General features: G+C 50.7%; 9 protein-coding genes across 9 annotated transcripts; 3 read left to right on the top strand and 6 right to left on the bottom strand.

The window, feature by feature from the left end:
- Positions 1-441: 441 nt before the first annotated feature.
- Positions 442-1758, bottom strand: NCS57_01255000 (DUF1338 domain-containing protein; the record flags this gene model as incomplete). The annotated part of the gene is made up of 1 exon (XM_053062222.1): positions 442-1758. The coding sequence occupies one exon, from the start codon at positions 1756-1758 to the stop codon at positions 442-444; it is 1317 nt and encodes a 438-aa protein (XP_052908750.1).
- A 2710-nt stretch (positions 1759-4468) lies between these two features.
- Positions 4469-6174, bottom strand: NCS57_01254900 (uncharacterized protein; the record flags this gene model as incomplete). Its single annotated transcript, XM_053062221.1, has 5 exons — positions 4469-4804; positions 4869-5135; positions 5188-5748; positions 5804-6005; positions 6053-6174. The coding sequence occupies 5 exons, from the start codon at positions 6172-6174 to the stop codon at positions 4469-4471; spliced, it is 1488 nt and encodes a 495-aa protein (XP_052908749.1).
- Positions 6175-6859: 685 nt separating this feature from the next.
- NCS57_01254800 (uncharacterized protein) lies at positions 6860-7383 on the top strand (the record flags this gene model as incomplete). Its single annotated transcript, XM_053062220.1, has 1 exon — positions 6860-7383. Exon 1 carries the CDS (start codon positions 6982-6984, stop codon positions 7381-7383), a length of 402 nt encoding a protein of 133 aa, XP_052908748.1. The 5' UTR covers positions 6860-6981.
- A 447-nt stretch (positions 7384-7830) lies between these two features.
- Positions 7831-9393, bottom strand: NCS57_01254700 (Sulfatase domain-containing protein; the record flags this gene model as incomplete). Its single annotated transcript, XM_053062219.1, has 1 exon — positions 7831-9393. One exon carries the CDS (start codon positions 9391-9393, stop codon positions 7831-7833), a length of 1563 nt encoding a protein of 520 aa, XP_052908747.1.
- Positions 9394-9690: 297 nt separating this feature from the next.
- NCS57_01254600 (uncharacterized protein) lies at positions 9691-12085 on the top strand (the record flags this gene model as incomplete). Its single annotated transcript, XM_053062218.1, has 5 exons — positions 9691-9777; positions 9834-10219; positions 10266-10928; positions 10976-11525; positions 11570-12085. The coding sequence occupies 5 exons, from the start codon at positions 9691-9693 to the stop codon at positions 12083-12085; spliced, it is 2202 nt and encodes a 733-aa protein (XP_052908746.1).
- Positions 12086-12171: 86 nt separating this feature from the next.
- Positions 12172-13926, bottom strand: NCS57_01254500 (MFS domain-containing protein; the record flags this gene model as incomplete). Its single annotated transcript, XM_053062217.1, has 5 exons — positions 12172-12484; positions 12538-12780; positions 12827-13388; positions 13439-13636; positions 13692-13926. 5 exons carry the CDS (start codon positions 13924-13926, stop codon positions 12172-12174), a joined length of 1551 nt encoding a protein of 516 aa, XP_052908745.1.
- Positions 13927-14444: 518 nt separating this feature from the next.
- Positions 14445-15587, bottom strand: NCS57_01254400 (uncharacterized protein; the record flags this gene model as incomplete). The annotated part of the gene is made up of 6 exons (XM_053062216.1): positions 14445-14475; positions 14526-15157; positions 15206-15241; positions 15297-15391; positions 15448-15459; positions 15521-15587. The coding sequence occupies 6 exons, from the start codon at positions 15585-15587 to the stop codon at positions 14445-14447; spliced, it is 873 nt and encodes a 290-aa protein (XP_052908744.1).
- A 361-nt stretch (positions 15588-15948) lies between these two features.
- NCS57_01254300 (HET domain-containing protein) lies at positions 15949-18065 on the bottom strand (the record flags this gene model as incomplete). Its single annotated transcript, XM_053062215.1, has 2 exons — positions 15949-17271; positions 17316-18065. 2 exons carry the CDS (start codon positions 18063-18065, stop codon positions 15949-15951), a joined length of 2073 nt encoding a protein of 690 aa, XP_052908743.1.
- A 1190-nt stretch (positions 18066-19255) lies between these two features.
- On the top strand, positions 19256-20363 carry NCS57_01254200 (uncharacterized protein; the record flags this gene model as incomplete). Its single annotated transcript, XM_053062214.1, has 2 exons — positions 19256-20031; positions 20087-20363. The coding sequence occupies 2 exons, from the start codon at positions 19256-19258 to the stop codon at positions 20361-20363; spliced, it is 1053 nt and encodes a 350-aa protein (XP_052908742.1).
- Positions 20364-21420: the final 1057 nt, after the last annotated feature.

Below are 21420 nucleotides of genomic sequence, written 5' to 3'. Positions count from 1 at the left end.
ATCTTGTCAAGTTGTCAAGCATGCACGTGGATAACTCACGGGACAGAAGCAACAAGCAAACCCGGCAAAAAAGATGAGAGCCATCAGTATTGTCCACCTACTGCAAACGTGCAAGACCATCCACACCGCTTGCCATCTCATTGGCATCCATGCTGACCACACCTGACATTGTTGATGGTGCCATGAAGGGAGCTGACCTTGCACCCTTATCAGATAGCAGGTTTCTAATCTCCAGGATTACATCTTATCAAACTCGAGATAGTGAGATAGTGGCGAGATAGATACTTAAGCAAGAAGCATTTGCACGAATATCTCAGTTCTACAGTCTGTTCACTTCTTTTCCCAAAAGTAGTAGAAAAAAATAATCAATTCCATGGATGAAAGGATCGCTTCGCTCAGTGTTTAGTTACATAACAGATACCCTGTATCTCCAAGCCTCTATTACAGATTCTTGAGGCATTCCCCAATCGACGCCTCCTGCATTTTCCTGTACAGCTCAAACTCCTTGTTGACTTTGCAGCCAAGCCCCTTCTCAAAAGACGCCTGATCCGCTGCCGCGACATGGTCCATACCACCGTCATTTCCCAGGTTCGAGTGAAAGATACCAGCCGCACTGACGGGTAGGAAGTCTTCGTAGGTGATGGGCTCTAGTTGGACAGCTCCAGAGTCAATCAGTGCGTCCATATCCGTGCTGGACACTTTTGATGCAGAGTCTGTGAGCTTGTAGGTGAAGTATGCCAGGTCTTGCTCCCTCAAGCTCTTCGTGTCGTCAGGAAACCTCTCAAAGACCTTTGCCAGAATCTCTTCCTTGGTTTCAGGCGATGCATCAAAAGATTTTTGCCGCCACTCATTGATCAGATCGTCGTAGAGACGCCGACCCTTAGGTGTCAACGCTACGCCTCGCTGCTCAATCTCTCCGAACCGCGCCTTGTGACTTCCGCCAGTCTCTGCACCCTCCGAAAAAGCAATCGCTTCGTCAAGAGCGAGGAAACTAGTCTGCCGAAGCAAGATGGGACAGGTTCTCGGGGGAGGTCCCTCGATGGCGTCTTTCGCGTCGAGACCGTATCGTTTCATCTCGATTTGGGCAGTCTCGATGTCGAGGACACGGGGTGTCAGATGGTTGATGTGAGGTCCTTTGAAGCAAACGACATCTGCGATGAGCGGATGCGTGGCTCGAAGAGCTTTGTAGGTCTTCATGTCCACGGTGGACGTTTTGTGCCAGCGGAAGGTCTCGAGCGCCTCTTTGATGAACTCCTGAGCAGCAGCCTCGGACAAGGCGCCTTCGGTTTCAAACATTTCAATGAGCTCGATGCATCGGGGAGTGAAAATGTTGCGCTTGCTGAGGATCTCAGCGGCCTGTAGTCGTAGAGACTCCTCTTGGATAAGTTCCAGGCGAAGCAAAGATGTGAAGACTCGAAAAGGGTTGTAGGCGAGTGCCTCTTTTGTAAGAGGTCGGAAGCATGTGGCATGGACTGGGAGGCTGGCGACAGTAAGGTCGTAGTAGCCGACGGGATGCATTCCCATGACAGAAAATAACCGGCGCATCGTGGCCAGCTCCTCAGGCGTTCCGAGACGAATGGCGCCATGACGTTCAACCTCGATGCGATGTTGAATGTTGACATCTTTTTGGCGATTGATGTCAGACACAAGCTTTAGCAATGTGCCGTACTGAGGGACTTCGCGTTGGTACATGTTGGAAAGGGCAGAAGAAAACAAGGCCCGGATGGCATCCGGTGTAGCGATTTCTTTCACAGTCATGGTAGGCGATGTGTTGGGGCTGATGTTGGGAAGATACAAGATAAGGGCGGATTGAAGATGGAGTTGTGAATCGGCCTCAGCTCTGGCTCTTCAACTGTGATTGTATCTAGAAATATCTATCACTAGAGATGGTCAGATGGCCTCCTTTATAACATTGCAACTCGGCACTACAGATACGCCTCACTCTGCGTCTGGCATCACGTCAATCTGATATCGGCCTTTGCATGTCCGTTATCTCTGCCGGAGGTCCGGGACGGTAAAAGCCGGCTTTTATGCTAACGGGGCCGGATACGGCGCATGGGGCAACCAAACCCGAGCTTGGCAGCTCGGTCATGTCAGTTGATTTATCCGGCTGTTTATCTTAGGTAACAGATAAGAAAGGCCCGGGTTCTCTTGCCTGTTTTCTTTCGATTCTCGGGCATACGCAAGACCGAGAATGGCGGTTGTGAAAACGGCCAACGGACGACCATTCTCGAACCTGTGCGATGAAAATCTCAAGAGTTACGGGCAGAATAATGTTCAAATCAACATATTGTTCAATCACCTTTATCACTTGTTACATCATAAACGAAATGCGATAAGAAGCTGCCGTATCTCTGGCTAGCAACTTGGACAACCAATCAGGATGAGCCATCCTCGGCGCCGTCGTCGCCTCAACTAACTTGGGCCCGCTCTCGTGAATCTGATTACCTAGTTTTCTCTATGCTTCAACACAGAAACATTTCCAAGGTAAGGCATTTGGTGACTTTTCATCCATGTTACCAATGTGCTTGAATCAGTCCAAAAGCCTGAAGTATTTACAAGGTGTCGACGTACAGCAGATGGGAACGACTGAAAGCAAGCAGGATCAATTGCTATTGTCCTTGGGATAAAAAACCAAGCCTGTTTTACCAACACAGATAGATTTGAAAACAGTGGAAATGTTGAGCCCAGGAGAACCACTCAATTGGTAGGTTCATCTGTTTTCATCGTTCCCGTCGTTGTCGAGGACTTGTTCAACGCACCCCACAGCAGTCAAGAATAGACAGAGAACCAGTGGCGCAACAACAGTTGACGCATTTTTCATTCGCATAAGAGGTATACGACTAGCAAGTCGCAGACTGCACTCAAGTATCAGAACCTGCTGGACCCAGTCAGTTGTATTGAACGTGGTGACACAACAAAACGCTCCCTCTTACAACAGGCAGGATTCCTCGAGTCTTTCGAGCCTGGTTTCATGGAGTCTGCCTCAGGCTCGAAGCTTTGTAACAGTATATTCTGCCCTGAAATCTATGATAGGAACAGAATTCAATCCAAGATTATCCGACTGTCAGAAACCCAACGTGCTTGTTCGTCGAGAGCCTCGGAACATGGGACGAAGCGACGGACTCGGCACCCTTTGGTATCCTGCCATGTAGGCTGGTGCAATTCTTCACTCGGTGTGAATAATTCATACATACGGAATGGGTTTATGTATATCTTTGCACCGCCGAGTATCCTTTCAAGCGCTTGTAGGCCAGGATATGGGCCACGTGCAGCGCCAGCCTCCAGTGAGCAAGAAATCGGGGCGACATGTGCGTCACGGTCCCGCCGTTGAATGTGATGATATTTGCATGGCTTGAATCGCAAAGTCTATCTGCTTTCGGCGCCGACGACTAAAACTTTCCATGATCTGGAGCCTCGAACAAGATCTAGTCTGTATTTCCACGTCGTTCCCATGGATATCCAAGTGGTAGCTACCTGCCTTTGGGTGCTGCATGTCCGGGAGGAAGTACCTTTTTTGCTGGGGGTGACTTGAGGTCCAGTACCTCCCTAACATCAACACATGCAGCCACCAACCTTCAAGCAACTCACGCAGCAGAAAAGAATCGAAACATGCGTATGACATGTGAAAAAAAGAACAAGATTTTGGCAGAGGACACGTTTCCCGTCATCGGCTCCCATGTATAAAACCTGCAAAAAAGACGGCCTCCTACCTGACCGCTTCTCTCCATAGATCTCTTTAGATCTCCTTCGATGTTGCGTCGTTATCGCGTTCTCAGACACAAGTTTTAATCATGGGTTCAGGGGGTCACGGGTTCAGGGGGCTGTCAGGACATCAAGGGAGTATTGGCGTCAGCTCATCTCCCTCCCAGATCAAACTTTCTGATGTCGAGAACAGTGATGATGCAGGCGGATGCTTTCGAAAGGGTCCCGCTTTGCCTGGATCTTTCAGGGCGTCCGCAATTTTCTGAGTTCTGGCTGAGGAATTTGATTTCATCCCACTTGTCATCAAGAGCGGCAATGAACTAGAGCGATTGGTCATTCTTCTATCTGGGCTGTTCGCCCTGGATGTGAAATCACCCATCTTTTCTCAAGCATTACGTCTTGCCAACTTCTTTTGTGAACTTGATCACGCCTTCAAAGAACCCATTCACCACAATAGCTGGAACCCAGATCTTGACGCATGCCGGCATTAGAAACCCAGTGCCAAAAGCACCACAACCTACAGTTCTTACAGGCTTCAGATTTTGGGAACGTTCTTGAAACATATGTTGGGTCATTTATCCAGGTATTGGCACAGTTATTGCTCAACCTTTCTCGCATCGTTAAGGTCATCTAGTTACTGATCGTTCGATAGGGCGCCAATCTACACAATTCTCAAGGCAATTACGTCGTTCAGGGTAATCAATCAGTATGCTTATATCTAAATATCTCCTTGCCAAAGTTTTACAAATTTCATGTCACCCCCCTAAAGCTCAAAGCCGAGGTTCACGTGAACAGCCTTGGACTGAGTATACGCATCCAAAGCGTACTGACCCAGCTCTCGTCCAATACCGGAAGACTTGTATCCACCAAAAGGAATACCAAAGTGTGAATCGCCAGAAGAGTTGATCCAGACCATGCCGGCCTGCAGCTTCCGGGCTACCTTGTGTGCTCGAGACACCTTTTCTGTGAAGAGAGCAGCGGCAAGACCGTAGGAAGTATCGTTGGCCTTGGCAATAACCTCTTCTTCAGTGGAGAACTTGGCGATAGACACGACGGGGCCGAAAATCTCTTCGTTCATGATCTTCATGTCTTCGCTGACCTATTATCATTGCCGTCAGCATGTAATTGCAGTAGTGCACGAGGTCAACCAGAAGATCACTTACATCCGCAAAGACGGTGGGCTTCAAGAAATAACCCTTGTCACCGTACTTGCTTCCTCCGTAGAGAAGCCTGGCTCCGGACTTTCTACCCTCCTCGATATACGAAACAACCTTGTCGTACTGAGCCTTGGAAACCTGGGGTCCCTGAACGGTGGCGTCCTCGAATGGGCCTCCGATCTTGTCGTTTTCCTTGGTGACCTCGACAAACTTGGTCAGGAACTCATCGTAGATGGATTCATGGACGTAAATTCGTGATGTCGAAGTGCAGACCTATTCCACGTGTTAGCGTAATACCCAACAACCCAATGCCGTTCAGCCTTACCTCGCCCTTGTTGTCCATGATTCCAAAGTGGCACCACTTGACGGCTTGGTCAAGCTCTGCATCCGCAAAGACGATGGAAGGACTCTTGCCTCCACATTCCAAGGTGATGTTCTTGAGGTTGTTCGCCGCATCCTTCATGATGGCGCGGCCGGTGTTTGTGCTGCCAGTAAAGGCCACCTTATCAATACCCATGTGACCAGCAATGGCCTTGCCAGTCTGAGGCCCAAGACCGGGCAGTACGTTGACAACACCAGCCGGAAGACCAGCCTCGATCACCAACTTTCCAAAGTACAGGGCCGAGAGCGGTGTCTGCTCGGCAGGCTTGAGCACAACAGTGTTGCCGCAGGCCAAGGCGGGGGCAATCTTCCATGCAAGCATCATGAAGGGAAAGTTCCAGGGGATAATCTGTCCGCAAACACCGAGAGGCTCTTGAAGAACGTATGCCAGCTTAGCGGGTGAAGTCTCGATGGTGCGGCCACTGATCTTGTCGGCAGCACCGGCGTAGTAGCGGAACACGTTGTACGACTCGTCCAAGTCGCCAGCGAGAGCCGCGCTGAAGGGCTGTGACGCTGATGCGTCAGTTGGGCATGTTTGCAAGAAATGTGGAGATACACACCTTGCCGTTATCAAAGGCATCGATAGCGGCGATGAGCTCCCGGTCGCGATCAATCAGATCAGCAATCTTATAGAGAAAGGCGCCTCGATCCACGGCAGCAAGCTCCGACCATTCTCCCTCGAATGCCTTTCGGGCTGCTGAAACTGCCTTGTCGACATCTTCGGTGGAAGCTCCCTTGAGCTTGATGACCTCCTCCTCGGTTCTGGTGCATGTGAGCACGTATTCACCGTGAGAATTTGAGGGGCTTACACTGGATTTGTCACCACAAACTCATCACCGGAGGCGGCAACATATTCGTTGTTGATAAAGAGACCGGTCGGTTGGTCATACTTTTTGCCATTAGGCAGAGTGATTTGAGTAGTTGACGCCATGGTGATGATGTGAGTTGGGTATCTGGAGTTGAGAGGACACAAGCTCACGATCGATTGCGGGGTCCAATTTATATCGGAATGTGATGCGTAGCTGACTCGGAGAATAGATCACGAGACATGATGCAGTCACGCCCATTAAGACGGGTTATTGCCCGCAAAGACGGGGTAGTACATATGCATGTTCGAGATAGGAAACTTTTGAGGCCATACTGAGGGGTAATCAAGGATGGACTATCTCTCCCGTGGTGGGGTCATCTTGGCGTGGCCGTCTCTTTTATCTTTGAAACTAGACGCAAATAGGCAACTTTTTCGTGCTTTCAATAGACGCGAAAAAAGGTGGCCACATTGACATGACGTTACCTACTGCCCACTTCGGATAAAGTGTCCCAATATGTCGATTGTGCGAGCCAAGCTTATTCTCGGCATCTGGCGGGGTAAAGCAAGGGGTAGATATCATGAGCATCCTCGGGGACCAACCTGGCACAGCCGAGTCTCGATCAGGAATGTTTCATGGCCATCCGTGACACAACGATAATCACTCTGCAATAGCAGTCCTTGGCAGAATTTACAGGCCAGTGATAGGTTTTGTTGATGCTCATGCCAAGATGTAGGGGGGAGATCAGGTGGTGCTCTGGGATAGATAAAACGGCATCCGAGACTGTTGACAAGCAGTCTCATCCATCGTCCTGTTCTTGGATTTTTTGCTCAAAAAATATTTCAAATAATTTTACCACACTTCACCTGTGAGCTTCATCGCCGTTTTTGACTGGTTATACCACTAAGACTAGGGCAGATCTCCCAGCCATCATGTCAACCCTCAACTATTTCAACTACGAAGGCGTCGGCAAGACCAACAACAAGCTCTACTCCTACTCCCAAGCCGTGCGTGTCGGCAACATCATCAAGTGCTCAGGCCAAGGCGGCTGGGATGCCGAGGGCAACATCGACAAGGATGACCTGAAAGGCCAGATTGACCTTGCCTTCAAAAACGTCGAAAAGAACCTCAAGGACGCGGGCGCAAAGGGCTGGGCAGATGTCTACTCTGTAAAGAGCTTCCATATTTCTCTTTCTGGATCGTTTGATCTCATGGTGGAGGAGTTTCGCAAGTGGATGCCTGATCATCAGCCGACGTGGACTTGTGTTGGTGTTACGGAGTTGGGTATTCCGGGTATGATTGTCGAGATTGAGGTTGAGGCATACATTTCTTAGACGTTATGAGAAGATGCAGGCGATGTGCAGTCAGCTTTTAGCAACTTAACACCTTGGAATCAAATGCTTTCCCAGAAACTTCTGCACGCTTGATCGTCTGGATGCTACACATCTCAAACTTGATGAGCGAGGCTTGGTCACTGTGGACGGTTAGAAAACAAATCTTCCAATGGAGATACAAAAGGTAAACTCTATGTCACCTATAATCACCCTTTTCCTTCTAGCTGTGGGATTAGACCCGGGAACCTCGGGCATTTCTATCTTCAGTATAAAAGAAAGTCGATAGTAGGGCACAATAACTATGTTAAAGCTCTACATAGGTCTACCAAGACCTAGCTAAGTGGCAAAGATTTCTCTACGCCCACTAACAACTGTAAACTCTTCCTAAACCTTCTACCAGCGTAAAAACGGTCCTACCTGCAGGCCAACTTCCAACTTCACAGGCCTTCAGTCACTTCGAACCTGCTTCAACCGCTCTTGCATCTGCTCTCGCGGACTCTTCAACTTGACTTCCGGGAATCTCGGATCCGCTGTCCAAGGCATCACATCGGCTCCTTGCAAAAGCCACTTCAGAGTAGCCTTCTCAAACTTGTCTGCCAACTCCTTGTGGTCTGGATCTTCGGCTAGATTGTGTAGCTCGTGAGGGTCGTTTTGTCGATGATAGAGCTCTGACGGCTCATACAATCTATACACAAAGGTCCAAGTCTCGTCTCTCAAGGAGATGGCTTTTCCAACTAGGGTTGTATCTTCGTGCTGTAGACCAGCTTTCAAATCGTATGGGTAGGGCGCCTGCTCGAGTATGGGCTCTTCCGACGTCAGGAAGCCACCTTCAGAAAAAGCATATTGCTTATGTGTTGTAGAATCACCGCAGAGCAGAGGAATCCAGGACAGTCCGTTGTGGGAGAACGACTCGCCAATCCCCGAAATTTCCAACATGGTTGGGACAAGATCAACCATTTCTGTCATGGCGTTGATCTTTTTTCCCTCTGGTAATCCTGCACCTCCGACAATGAGCGGCTCATGAACCAGAGTCTCAGAAAGACCAGAAGGCCACTTCTCGATGAGGCCATGATCGCCGAGATATTCTCCATGATCAGTAAAGAACATGGTGACGGTATCCTTCCAGATTCCCAACTCATCCACGCGCTTCATGACACGACCAAACTGATCATCAAGTCGAGAAATCATACCGTAATAGGTACCCTTGATCTCTTTCCAAATCTCATCCGTTGCGCGGTGTGTACCATATCGCTCTCTGATGGACTTCATGTACCGTGGCTCGTAGCCCGTCTTCTTGTCCGGTGTGGCTTCAATGCCAGTAATCTTCTCTCGGTCATACATAGAAAAAAATGGCTCCTCAACCTGGAAAGGGCAATGAGGGAAGATCAGAGGCATGAAAAGAACCCAAGGCTTGTCGGTCGGAGGGCAGTCCAACCAAGTCAAAGCTGATCTCACGACAGCCTCATCGTAATCCATAGCCTTGTCCGCGTCTCTCAGACCTCGATAAAACAGTCGTCCCCAAATGCTCTCGTCGATTTCGCGCTCGCCTCCTCCAAACTTAGGCACATACTCTGGCGTTTCGAGGAAGCCATATTCTGTAACGCTGAGCTCCGTGACCGTGGGCGCAAAGGTATCGCCTCGCGGGGCAAGACATGCAACGTGATAACCCGACTCCTTGAGACTTCGGAAAATGTTTGGCTCCCAGGGCTTGATCAGGTTCTCAAGGCTGCGATGTCCACTGACGTGCGGATACGTCCCCGTAAACATGCTGCATCGCGACTGCGAGCATACCGAGGCTTGAGTGAAGCAGTTGGTAAAGAGACTTCCTCGGGCAGCAAAGGCGTCAATGTTTGGTGTTTTGATGCCAGAATTAGGACCAGTCGTGCAGCCGAGGGAGTCGTATCTCAACTGGTCGGGCATGAAGATGATGTAGTTTGGCTTGTCGCCTCCATTCTTAGAGGCGACCTGCAGGGGCAGGGGTTTGGGGGGGATGCTGTGAGAGAAGGGCATCGTGTCTTGAGTCGTCTAGAAAGTCAATGAAGATGATGAGAGCAAACAATGAGGCTCATATTAATCTCGGAAGCCGGACACAGCACAAGGACTCGTGTACGGAACCGTCTCTGATTTGTCGGCCTCATCCGAACAGACTCGGATCTCGCCCTCGGCGTCTAGTCGGATCTCGCTATACGCCATCTAGCCCCAGACTTGCGTGCTCCGCATTCAGCCAAGGTTTCATAACAAGATCCGCCCCCGCGAACCACATCCCCTTACATCCTGGAACTCGCTCGGATCTCGCCCTCGTCCGAGATGAATCGCCCAGACTCATTGAACCATTCTCCTGGGTCCTCGTTGCCGGCTAAGCAGCCCGCGTGCAGACAGTGTCGCGCGAGAAAGGTTGGTTTGACACCTCCGCATTCTAGTGCATGGTTCCCCGCTGACGATCAACACAGGTCAAATGTGACCGTCGAACTACGGGATGTGTGCGGTGTGAGCGTCTGGACTTGGCTTGCAGCTATGTGCCAAACGAGACAGCCGAGTCGTTTGGTAACATCCGAGGTCATGACTTGACGCAGGCCGGGATCAAGAGGCGTCGTATTCTCCGGGCTTGCGCCTCTTGTCGGAGCGCAAAGGTCAAGTGTTCCGGGACTCATCCCTGCGACCGATGCCGGTCTCATGCGCAGGCGTGCCTGTTTGGTGATGGAGGCATCCCTCAGCCGGATGGTGTGATAGAAGCTATCGCTTCGCCTGTTAGCCCTCCACCGACCGATCATGGGTCGGTACCAAGTCAATTGACACCGGCTGGCATGTCTAGCATTACGGGCGATGATTCAATTCGGTGCGTATCGGCTGTGTGATGGCGACCACTACTAACACTCGCCAAGCCTCTTTGAAGCCGAGGATAGAGACGCCGTTCGACAATACCTGGATACTTACTTTGACAAATCCGACATTGCCGACTGTGTCTTTCTTCATAGAGCAACTACAATTGCCGAATGGAGTCAAGGAAAGCTAGACAAGACTCTACTCAAAGCCATTTGCGCAGCAGGGCTCAGACACAGGCCAGCCCACTATACCGAGAGGTCAATGGCATATTCCTGGATGAAACAAGTCCAGAACGAACTGGCTGGGCACCTGGGCGACATGTCAATACCCAAGCTTCAGGCGTTGATGCTCGCTGTCAAGTTCCTCTCCTCACTGCGTTTCACCGGGGACGTGTGGGTGCTCATCTCAATTGCAGCCAGGGTGGCATTCACCAAACGGCTTAATTACGAGCGCCCGGCTATGGATCCCGTGAAGCAAGAGTGCCTGCGTCGGTTGATGTGGTCTATTTACGCTACTGATAAAGTCTTTTCTGGGGGTATAGAGGATTTGACTGTCTGTCCAACACAGAGGATGCATATTCGACTTCCGAGCAGTTATCACAATTTCCAGCTAGGGCTTCCATCTCGATCTCCGTTTCTGCGAAGTAAGAGCGAGGCTGACACTGGCCTGAATTCTCTGGCCTGCTTGATGCGGCTGTACGATATTCGTGATAGAGTTCTGAGGTATGTTGGACACAATTCTCAGCAGGGTCGATGCTAACAGGTCCAAGGTACACCAGGCGGGTAATTCTGGATGGCTCTAGCCCCTACCACAGCCGAGGACAGCTACGATCGCTTGACCTAGAGCTTGCGTCTTTTGAAGAGTCGCTACCAGAAGAGCTGCAGCTCAACGATAACAGACTCATGCTCATGTGCCACTCCGATGAGGCACGCGCCTACGCAATGCTACACACCCTCCTCTTCAGCTGCCGCTGCGACCTGCACCGCTTCCTGATCCCCGGCATAAGAGAATGCGTTTCCCCAGAAGCTGCGGCGCAGACACCCAGAGAATACATAGACTACTGCCAGCGTCGATGCCTGCAGAGTGCACTGGGCTCCTGCGACTTGTGGTCCAAGATTCGCCATCTTGAGACAAGCAGTCGTCTTGAGACGCCCACGCTGGCAGTGGTTACTTATCAATCTGTCAAGATCATTGATCACCTCGCTTCTTTGCTTCCGGCTCATGGAGATGACTCACTACCGGTCGTGAAGGAGAAGTTGACAGATGCTTTGTTTATTGTGTCGCGGATCCAAACAGGGGTTGACTGGATTGCTTCATGTGTAAGCTATCACCAAGTCTTGTGGGCAACTTACTGATGGATCAGATATCCGACATCGAGAAGCTTATCCCAAGGCTGGGTGCTAGATCAGGGTCTGCAGAATCACCGCAAGTCCAAGAAACCTCCGTGGTTCGCCCTTCTACTGACACGTTTCACAGTCCGCCAACAGGCAATCTTCGACTTCAGGAGAAGCTACACCGGAGGTCCAAACACGCTTACGCCCCAGACGATGAAGAGGAGCTCGATCCAGCTGTCAATCCCCCAGAGTCAAACCAAGAGGAGCCACCGGCTACAGAGGATATCCAATCAGCAACGCCCATTGATCCATCAACTCAAGGGAGCTGGCCTTTTTCTCTACCTGTTGACAGTCAGGACGTCTTTTCATCGAATCAAAGCGGCTCGGGGCAGCCGCTTGGCTACAATTTGATGAACTATGACTTGACCAACTCTGCAGATGTGGTCTTTGGAGAGCATGACATGGTGTTTCCCATGGATCCCTTCGACCTGCAGCTTAATGCGTACACGGATGCAAATGTGCCTCATTACATAGGATCAGAGTAGTAATAGACTATGGATCTAATCAAGGCTCCTAAAGCTAGGAGTATGCGTTATCTGGCTATATGGAGCGGCAATCTGTGATCGAAGCCTCAGTTATCATGCTTGGACCCCACCACAACAGAGCCCTTCTCGACATCAGAGTCGTGTTTCTTACCATTGTCCTCCTCCAAGACCGATTGCATCATAGCCGCCGCATCCGTCTTGCCAAAGTCCCGGATCGGAACGCCCTGGTTGAACAAGAAGTCGACCTGCTCCAGTGTCTTTCCCTTGCACTCAGGTACACAGAAGTACACAAAGACGATAGCGACCGCCATGAGACCGCCAAAGATGAAGCCAACCTTGCTATTCAAGCCGGCGTACTGGTCGTAGATGAGGTATGGGATGATGAAGTTGACAGTGAAGCTGGAAGCACTCGTTAGCATCGATGGCCAGAGAAGTGTTATTTGGTGGCTTACTTCATGATGACATTGGTGGTGAATCCAACTCGCGAGGTCAAGTCACGAAGTCGAAGAGCCGAGATCTCGGTGGTGACGACGTAGCCAAGCGGCGCCCAGCCCATTGAGAAGCCACAGGCAAACAGGGCCATCATAGCCAAGACACCTTTCTTTCTATCGTCGGCGACGGGGCTCTCAATACCCAAGCCTCCCATGGTGGTCATTGCTGCAAACATTGTGCAGGAAGACGCGATCATTAGGATCCTTCTTCGGTTAGCAAATGGTCGGTGGTCCGATGGGGGAAACATACCGTCTACCAATAACATCCGTCCAGAGTAGAATGCAAGTCAAGGTAACGATGTTGATGCCTGCCGTGATCAAGTTGAAGCCGAATGGGTTGATGGTTCCAAGCGTCTTGACGTACACAGCACCGTACTGCGACACGAAAGCTTGACCACTGGCCTGCATCAGAAAGTTGACAGCGATGACGATAGCCGTTCGCTTGAGGTTGTTTCCTTGAAGCAGCTCAATGAAACGACCCTGTTCAACCTCTTGCTCGAGGGAGGTACGAAGCTCCTTGAACTCGGCTTCAATTTGCTCTTCAGTGAAAGCGCCCTCTCGAAGCTTGCGAAGGTTCTGCCACGCCTCCTCAACGCGATCCTTTCGGAGGAGCCATCGAGGTGATTCAGGAATAAACCAGATACCCGCCACAACAATGGTCGGGACGATGTAAAACAAGCCGAGAGGGATTCTCCATGCGCGATTGTCGGGGAGAAAGCTGGTGCCGAAGCAGACGCTATTGATGACCAGGCCACCGACTGCTAGACTGAGCTGGTATGAGCCAACCATGAAGCCTCGGGCTTGAGCGGGGACTGGGTGGTCCTGTTAGAAGTGTTCTGCGTCCATGCCAAGCCTCACGTACCGATTTCAGACTGGAAGGTTGGAACGACGCCAAGTTCCATGCCGACATAGATGTAGTTGAGAATACGGGCTGCCATAATCTGTTCACGGTGGAAGGACGTGACAGAAATGGTAGCGGTACCAAGAGCATAAACGCTCATGGCAAACATGCACCACCTTCGACCCCAGCGGGCCGAGATGAAACTACCCGCAATGACTCCTGATACTAAATCAGCACGCGTTTGGCGGGGAAGTTGACAATCAAGTCTACTCACCAAAGGCAAAGCCAATGTAATTGAGACTGTTGAACAGCGACAGCCAGTACGGCTCAAGAGCGTACGCCCCCTTTTTCTCATCCCAATCGCCAAACTGCTTCTCAAACGGGTCCATGGCCTGTGTGCTCGCAAACGCCTGGTTGTCAAAGCCATAGTTGAAAGTCGACACGGCAATGAGCATACAGGCGAGTGCGAGCCTCCTGTTAAAGAGGCGAAACTTGGTAAAGATCCCCATGACTGTTGATGAGTTGGAAGGGCTGATGGGAATTGTTGTGTCTGTTGTTAACCTGACAGACGCCGAGACAAGAGGTTTATATCTTGGACGGTCAACTCGATGTCGTGATGGTCGGGATCATTGAGGAATTGCGGCCCTCCTCAGGCCCGTGATCCAATCCGCCCCTTTGCAAAGTTAGTTACGACGAGTCTATTCCCAATATCCCGGCCTAGCATCTGCGCTACCCCGGAATCCACATGATCCACCTCCCGATCTACGAGATCCGAGGGCGACATCCGAGGGGGCGACATCCGGCCAGCCGAGAGTATTGCCTTCGGGAGCGGTCTCTGGTCTTCGGATGCGTTGCAGTCAAGCCATTATTTTTTCCGCCCCAAGACTTGCTTCCCAGGTTTCTTCATCACTCTGCGAGGCGGTTAATCAGTAAACTTTCGAGCAACCTTCCAAGTTCAATACATGAGCTAACACATCTTGCAGACAAAGCACAACACGACCATTTCAACTATGCTCCTGAATCTCATCTACGCAAGTGCCTTGCGCACCATTTCAACTCTGTCCTCTGTTAGCGTTCCCTCATGTTGCTGATATAGAACATCACCTACACTGCAAATGTTCCAGCAGAAACAGGCATCGCTCGAAGCAACGTCGGTCCAATCCCCTTAAACAAACCAGCAACACCTCCACTCCTCCACGTCACTCGAAAAGCCTCGCGCATGTTCTTATACCTCTTCTCGGCCCCGAACCCGTCGGTCTGCATCTTGTTCTTGATCACGTCCAACGGATACGTCAAAAGCCAGATGAGCTCTCCAGCAATACCGCCGCAGAGTGCAAACTTCCAGCTTGGAATCTCGCTTCGAGGCTTTTGATCTAGCTCCATGACCTTTTGGACGAGACCTTCGTACGATGCGAACCAGATGCCGAAGCCGTGAAATTCACGAAGAATCGTGACTACTTGGCCTCGATAGATGCCACCAATACCTGAATGCCTCCATATCTTCCGAGCACAGTCGGCAGGTCCTGCGTAGAGACGGTTGTCGCCGTGAGGTTGAGTCTGGAGGCGAATCCTCACATGCTCAATTGGGCCAGACAGGATGCTGTTACTAAGGCCTGCAGCACCTCCTGCCAAGTAGAACTGACCAAGAGACAATGTTCCGTCAGCGTTACCTTGTAGATTCCTGTTTCGTTCTTCCAGTAGCTCTCGGAAAAAGTGAAATGCGCCAAACTGGATGCTAGCCTATCTTGTTGATCAGCAAGGGCCTTTGGGAGTCTCTCATTGACTCACGCAAGCGCCGACTCCAAGTAACGGTGGTATGGTGCCCTAGAAAGCAATTAGAAGGATACTTCCATAGGCTACCAAGCCAAAGAGGGCTTACCTTGTAAAAGGCCAAGGGTCCTTCCCGGCGCCAGATGTTTCTGGTAACAGTCAAGGCATTTCCGCCACTTGCTTGAAGTCGAACCTTGACAATGTCTGTTGTTTTTATATCAGCATCTTGAAGAGACTTCGGTCAGTGTTCCGGGCCATACCAAACGGTTGTCCTATTCTGGGTAAGTCAGTGCACGGAGACAGGCTTCCGGCCAGATTGAGCCTTTAACTTACCAATCATGACCTGAGCGATGCCTCCCATGGTCCCGGCGGCGATATTCTTGACCGTGTCGGAGTTCATGGTTTCTGCGAAACGCTACTGAAGCGAGAAGTGGCCAGGGTAGAAGACGGAGACCAACAACCCCCTCATTCACAATGATAAACCAGTCGAGTGTTTTGTACACAAAGATCCGCATCATTCGGTGGGGCAGAGCCGATTGAAGGGCGTCGGTGAGCAGCCGTGCCAGCGGTGACGGCTTTTGGCTAGTTCTCGGGGTATGGCCGAAAGGCGGCTAGATACCCGGCCCGCGTGGAGTCTGATACGGTTACAGGCCGATTTCCCTAGCAAAAGAACTTTTAACTTTTACCGAGAAGTAGTCTTGTGTTTATGTATTTTATGGTGAATAATTGTTCCAAGCCAAATGTTTCCACAATCAAGTATCTCAAACAAGGTAGACAGTCTCGATTGGGAGGTTCTCGTCATCGGCAACCTCACCATCCATAGCCCCGTGTACATAACAGATCCCCAATACCGAATGCAGCGGCTTTTCTCCCTTTCCAGTGACGACCTCTTGGGTCTTCCCAGTCGGCCTTAGCACAAAAGGCATCCAACTACCAAATAAGCACCACACCTCATCCCCAACCTGCGTCTCTGCAGGTCCCAGTCCCAGGTACCCGGACTCTGTCATAAACATGGCCGTATTTAAAGTTATGCCTCCAATTAACTGCTCTGTGATGAAAGTTTCGGATGTGTGCTCCCTCGTCCCAGCATGTTGGCCAATGTCAAACCTTGGATCAAAGTGCACAGCTGCCTCTCGATCCTCTGGAGAAAGACCCTCCGGGTGGAATACCGAGTACGGTGATACTGGAGCAAAGGCAACAAAAGCCTCGTAACTATCTGTAGTTCCCTTGGATCTCCTAAAGTGAGCCTTTTCAGCAGGTCCATCCACCGAAAGGACAAGATCCCAGCAAAGACACTTCCAGAAAGCATCAAAATAGGGTTCGCCGGTTTTGTACAACCTTGAAGGATTTCGATCAAGCTCAAAGAGCTTGAACCACTGGCAGTATACGCTTCGCTTGTCTTTTGGTATTCCATGTTTGCATGTCGGGCCAACAAGGGCAACTCGATCGCATTGACGGCCTTTGACTTCGAGCACTCGGTTGCTATCCCGAGCCACGACGTGAGATGGGTGCTTATGCGACACGTGAAATTGAAGATAATGCTCTTGAGTCCATTGATATACATTCAGTCGAAGTGAAACGTTGCTGCCCGCGGTCCAGTCGATAACCCACGAAGGAACATCTGGGTAAATATCCTTTTGCAGCGGAAAATGTAGAGGCGATAGACTGTTTGTTGCGAGTATCTCATCGAGGGTTGCCAGCGTGTAGATTTCTTCAGTCTTGGCCCTGTAGTTTGGCACGATGGGTTCTCTAATCCACGAGTTGACAAGGCCGAGCACGCCAAAGACACGATCACGATCATCGGTAGCGAAGCGAGACCGAGTGACACCCAGGGCCGTCCAGAGCGAAAGCTCTAGTCCTTCTCTGCGCTCGCTTCTGAGTTGGTCAATAGGCCTCATGGCGAGGCCCAGTTTGCGCAGACGGGGCATGAGCTCCGGGTTTGTCCGCGCGCCCGTTGTACTGCAGCAGTCTGCCAGCATGTGACGACTCAATGCTGAAAATGCTCGAAGCATGAATTTCAGTTCGATTGAGACAGGGCCGTATATGAAGGTTGCTCTCTGGGGAAGAATGCATTCTTGAACCGTCTGTTCATGTTAGAACTGGTCTGTCAGACATACACACAACTCACCCAGATCCTCGTCCACCAAGGACTATCCGCAAACGGAGCCAAAGCCTGCGCCATCATGGAGCAGTAAAAGTTGTAGTCTGGTGGATACGCAAAGTTGGCTCCCGTCAAGTCTGTGAATAGCGGCTGTTCAAAAAGATGTGAATCTTGGATAAGCCTAAGATTGGCAAAGACGTGGAAGACGATGTCGACGGAAGCCGGGTCAGCTGGCTCTTGTAACGTTGAGTAATAGACGAATTCGTTCCCCAGCCATATCAGTGACGGATGGTCCCTCTCATCACCGAACCAATGCGCCGGCCATGTCTCGAATGGCGGCTCATCTATCCAGATGACGGTGTTATCGCAGATGGAATAAATGTTGCCCATTAACCCAACCTGCTGACCACGCTCATCCACATCAGTCTGATTAATGCACAGCGCATCAACCCACAAGGCACGAATCTCTTCAAGTTGACGAAGACGATAGAGTGCTGAGTAAAGGTTAAAGGTGACGTTAACTAGATAGCCATTCACGATGATCTCCCGGGTAACTTTGGGGTCACCCCACGTGTAGCTGAGCGCCTCATACTTCGGGGGCGGATCAGACGTCAGAGAAATGCGATGGATAGTGCAGGAGATAGGAGTAGAGCCCCATCCAGGCTCGAGGTGCAGTATGCGGATCTGCTCTTGGACAACGTCTAGCGAGGCGACGTCCTTGTAGACCAAGGCAGCCCCAGCCGAGAATCCGATATCAATCTTTTCCGGTGAGGTCATGATCGATTTCACTGTCTGCGCGATCGTGCGGGATTTACCCGCTGAATCAAGTGAAGTCATACGAAACCCTGTCCTGGCCAAGACCCGCGGCCAATTATCACGTTGCGTTCTTTTTTCAGGATTGCAGTCCTTGCTAGTCTCTCGATCTCGGCGGTATGTTCAACTCAATAATTGACCCACATTGTTCTCTTTATCACCCACAATCTCTTGCATAGTCGCTAATCTGACAATATTCAATCCAGCACATCTGTAGATGATGCAGATGTTGAGCACTTTGCCACTGAATGTGATGGAGATCTAGATTCATGTCCAAAACGTCGATAACGGATAACGAAGCATCCAGACCAACTTTACCAGGGCGCAACGGTCGAGGCCACCAAAGATCCCCCTTTCGAAGTCTCCGCCCCTTCAGCATTCCAACAGATTACACCATTTCTCCTGCTCAGCCACTACAAAGACTTTGTCCGGTCTCCAAATCCATGGGATTCTGGAATGCTGTTCTCAGGAACAAACCCCTTGCAGACTGTCTCTTGCTGCGACGCGTGGCGCTGCTTTCTTCCAGGCACCTGTTCAGAATCCGGTGTCGCAAACGGCCACTATTGAATTCTAGTCTTTGGATCGAGACCAATGATGCTTAAAATAAATGCTCTCGCTTGGCATTTACCTGTTCCCCGGGTATGCCTACTGACCAGTTTCTGAGACAAACCAAGCGTCCATCGCCATTCTGTGACATTTTCAGCCTCTACCGACATTGTCGCCAACCTCTGTCTTACATCCTGCCATCACCATCAATGGCTGAAATGTCATCGCTTTTGCGTTCCCATGATCACTCTTCAATTGACCCTGCATCTCCTTTCAATCCATCATGTGGCTGGAATGAGAAATCAAAGTCTCTTCTTCACTTACTGACGAGGCCTCTAAACCCTCCCCACAACAGACACGTTCTAGCCCGCAACACATTCAGAGCCTCAACGTGGCTAAGGAACCCACAGGTTTCGTTAGTTCCGTCACAACTTGCTCACTTGACACGCGAGAATGAGACGCTTCCAAGACTATAAAGACTGATTGAGAGACTCCCCAACCATGGACTTCTCATCACACATCCTCACGACTCAAGCCGACTACAAACTGAACACACAGCCTTCAGAACTTGTTCGCTCACACAGCAGTGCTATTAACTTTGCGACAACATGAAGGCTTTCAACGCTTTCGCCGCCATCCTGGGACTAGCTGGCCTAGCCCAAGCCCACATGGAGATGACCTATCCTGCTCCTTTCAAGAGCAAGTACAACCCCAATTCAGGATGGGACATTGACTACAGCATGACTTCTCCCCTCGCTGGCGACGGGAGCAACTTTCCCTGCAAGGGCTACCACTCCCTCTTGGGCACCGCGGCGGGTGCACCCACTGCGACCTGGCAGGCCGGGCAGCAGTACAACATGACCATCGCGGGCGGCGCAGATCACGGTGGCGGCAGTTGCCAGGCTTCGCTCTCTTTCGACAAGGGCAAGACTTGGACCGTCATCCAGTCTTACATCGGAAACTGTCCCCTCTCACCCTCGAAATCCTTCATGTTCACCCTGCCGATCGACACACCCGCTGGAGTCGCCCTCTTTGCTTGGTCCTGGTTCAACAAGATCGGCAACCGCGAAATGTACATGAACTGCGCCGCCATCACCGTCAAGGCAGGAAAGGGTACGCCTTCGACACCAATGAGCAAGCGACCTGCCATGTTTGTCGCCAACGTCGGAAATGGCTGCGGAACCACCGAGATGACGGATCTCATGTTTCCCAACCCCGGACCTGACGTTTCCATAACCTCTTCCAACACGAAGGCGCCGGTCGGCCAGTGTCCAGCTGGTCCTGGAGCTGTGATTCCTACAACTACCAAACCAGCTGCTGTTCCGACTACGACCAAGAAGACTACAACGACGAAGCCGACGTCCACCAAGCCGACTTCCACAAAGTAAGTCAATACCGCAGGAGCTCATGTTCAACTATACTAACATCAGTGACTATAGACCCGGCGGCATCTTTGTCACCGTTCCAGTGTCAACAACCCTCAAGTCGACAACTCGCAAGACGACGACGACAACTCCACCAGTACCTACCGGTGGTGTTACTGGCGCCATTACTCCCGGCACGGCCTGCAAGCCAGAAGGATACTGGAACTGCCACAAGGGAGGTACCTCCTTCCAGCGATGCGCCTCTGGTACCTGGTCAGTCGTCATGCACGTGGCGCCGGGCACCAAGTGCATACCCGGTCAGAGCATGGAGTTTATTATTACGTGGGCATGATGATTACGACATGAGAGATAGGAGGTGTTGCTGATGATGATGAGAGAGATTGGGATACACCCAATACGCGGTCATGAATTTTGATGAAAGTCTCTAGGTATATAAAATACTAATGCTGTTTCCAAACCACTCCCACCACAATCTCACCGTGACGGACTTTATGTACAACCCTCCAGGACACAAGAGCAGCTCTCATCCAGTATAGTGCAGTCTATGTGTATTATTGGACAAAGGGACCATCTTAGATCCGGCCCCAGATGTTTGGGATCGAGCTTCGCAGTAAGCGCCGCTGATACTGGGTATGACCCAGATGCCGTTGAGCGATGAGAAGATGACGCTCTCTCCCACTTTGGGTACTACGTCGATTAGTTTTCTTGTTTCTTTCAGGATTGAATTTGCTTACATCCGCGGGGTTATGATAGACTGTTCCTGAGCTCATTTTTGGTGTAGGTTGATGCTTGTAAGGGGTGTTGTGGTGACTGTCGAAGGGGATGATAGAGTTACTTTCAAAGAACCAGGAAGGATAAACGTAGCATTAACCAAACATGAAATTCGACACAGCCGCACTTACCAGTATGCACCATTGAGGCTCTACTCAAGATAAAAGCTCTCGGCGAGGGGTATAGGGTGGGGATGCATGCCGCTGGCAGCCAATGAAGCAGGCTGTGAGGCTCGGCATGTCAGTCGCTGTTTAAGCGGCAATGACCTCACGAAATGAGGTTTTGACATGCTCAGCTGACGAACAAGTGAGGCATTAGCGATGAAACTCGATTCCTTTTCAACTCTAGAATCTTGAGTTTTAGAGGTTGGAGCACGAGGTGGTCATACCCTAGACGATTCCGTGTTGGGCACAGTAGTGCTCGCTGTAGTCAGAGAGAGTCATCAAGGATGAGAAGATAGATAGTTTAGTCAGTGGTAAAGAGTCGAGACGTTTGGAAGTTTGGATAAATGCTGCAACTCAATAGAGAAAGCTCTGATACTTGAAACTTGCTTGATAAAGCATCTGCCTTAACGGCTCTAGCTGAAAGCACCAACCCAGAGTCATGTCGGCTTCAAC

This window comes from Fusarium keratoplasticum, chromosome 10, assembly GCF_025433545.1.
Source record: "Fusarium keratoplasticum isolate Fu6.1 chromosome 10, whole genome shotgun sequence".
Taxonomy (NCBI): Eukaryota; Fungi; Ascomycota; class Sordariomycetes; order Hypocreales; family Nectriaceae; genus Fusarium; species Fusarium keratoplasticum.
The sequence above is the reverse complement of the archived record's forward strand: the minus strand, read 5'-3'. Positions and strand labels throughout refer to the sequence as shown.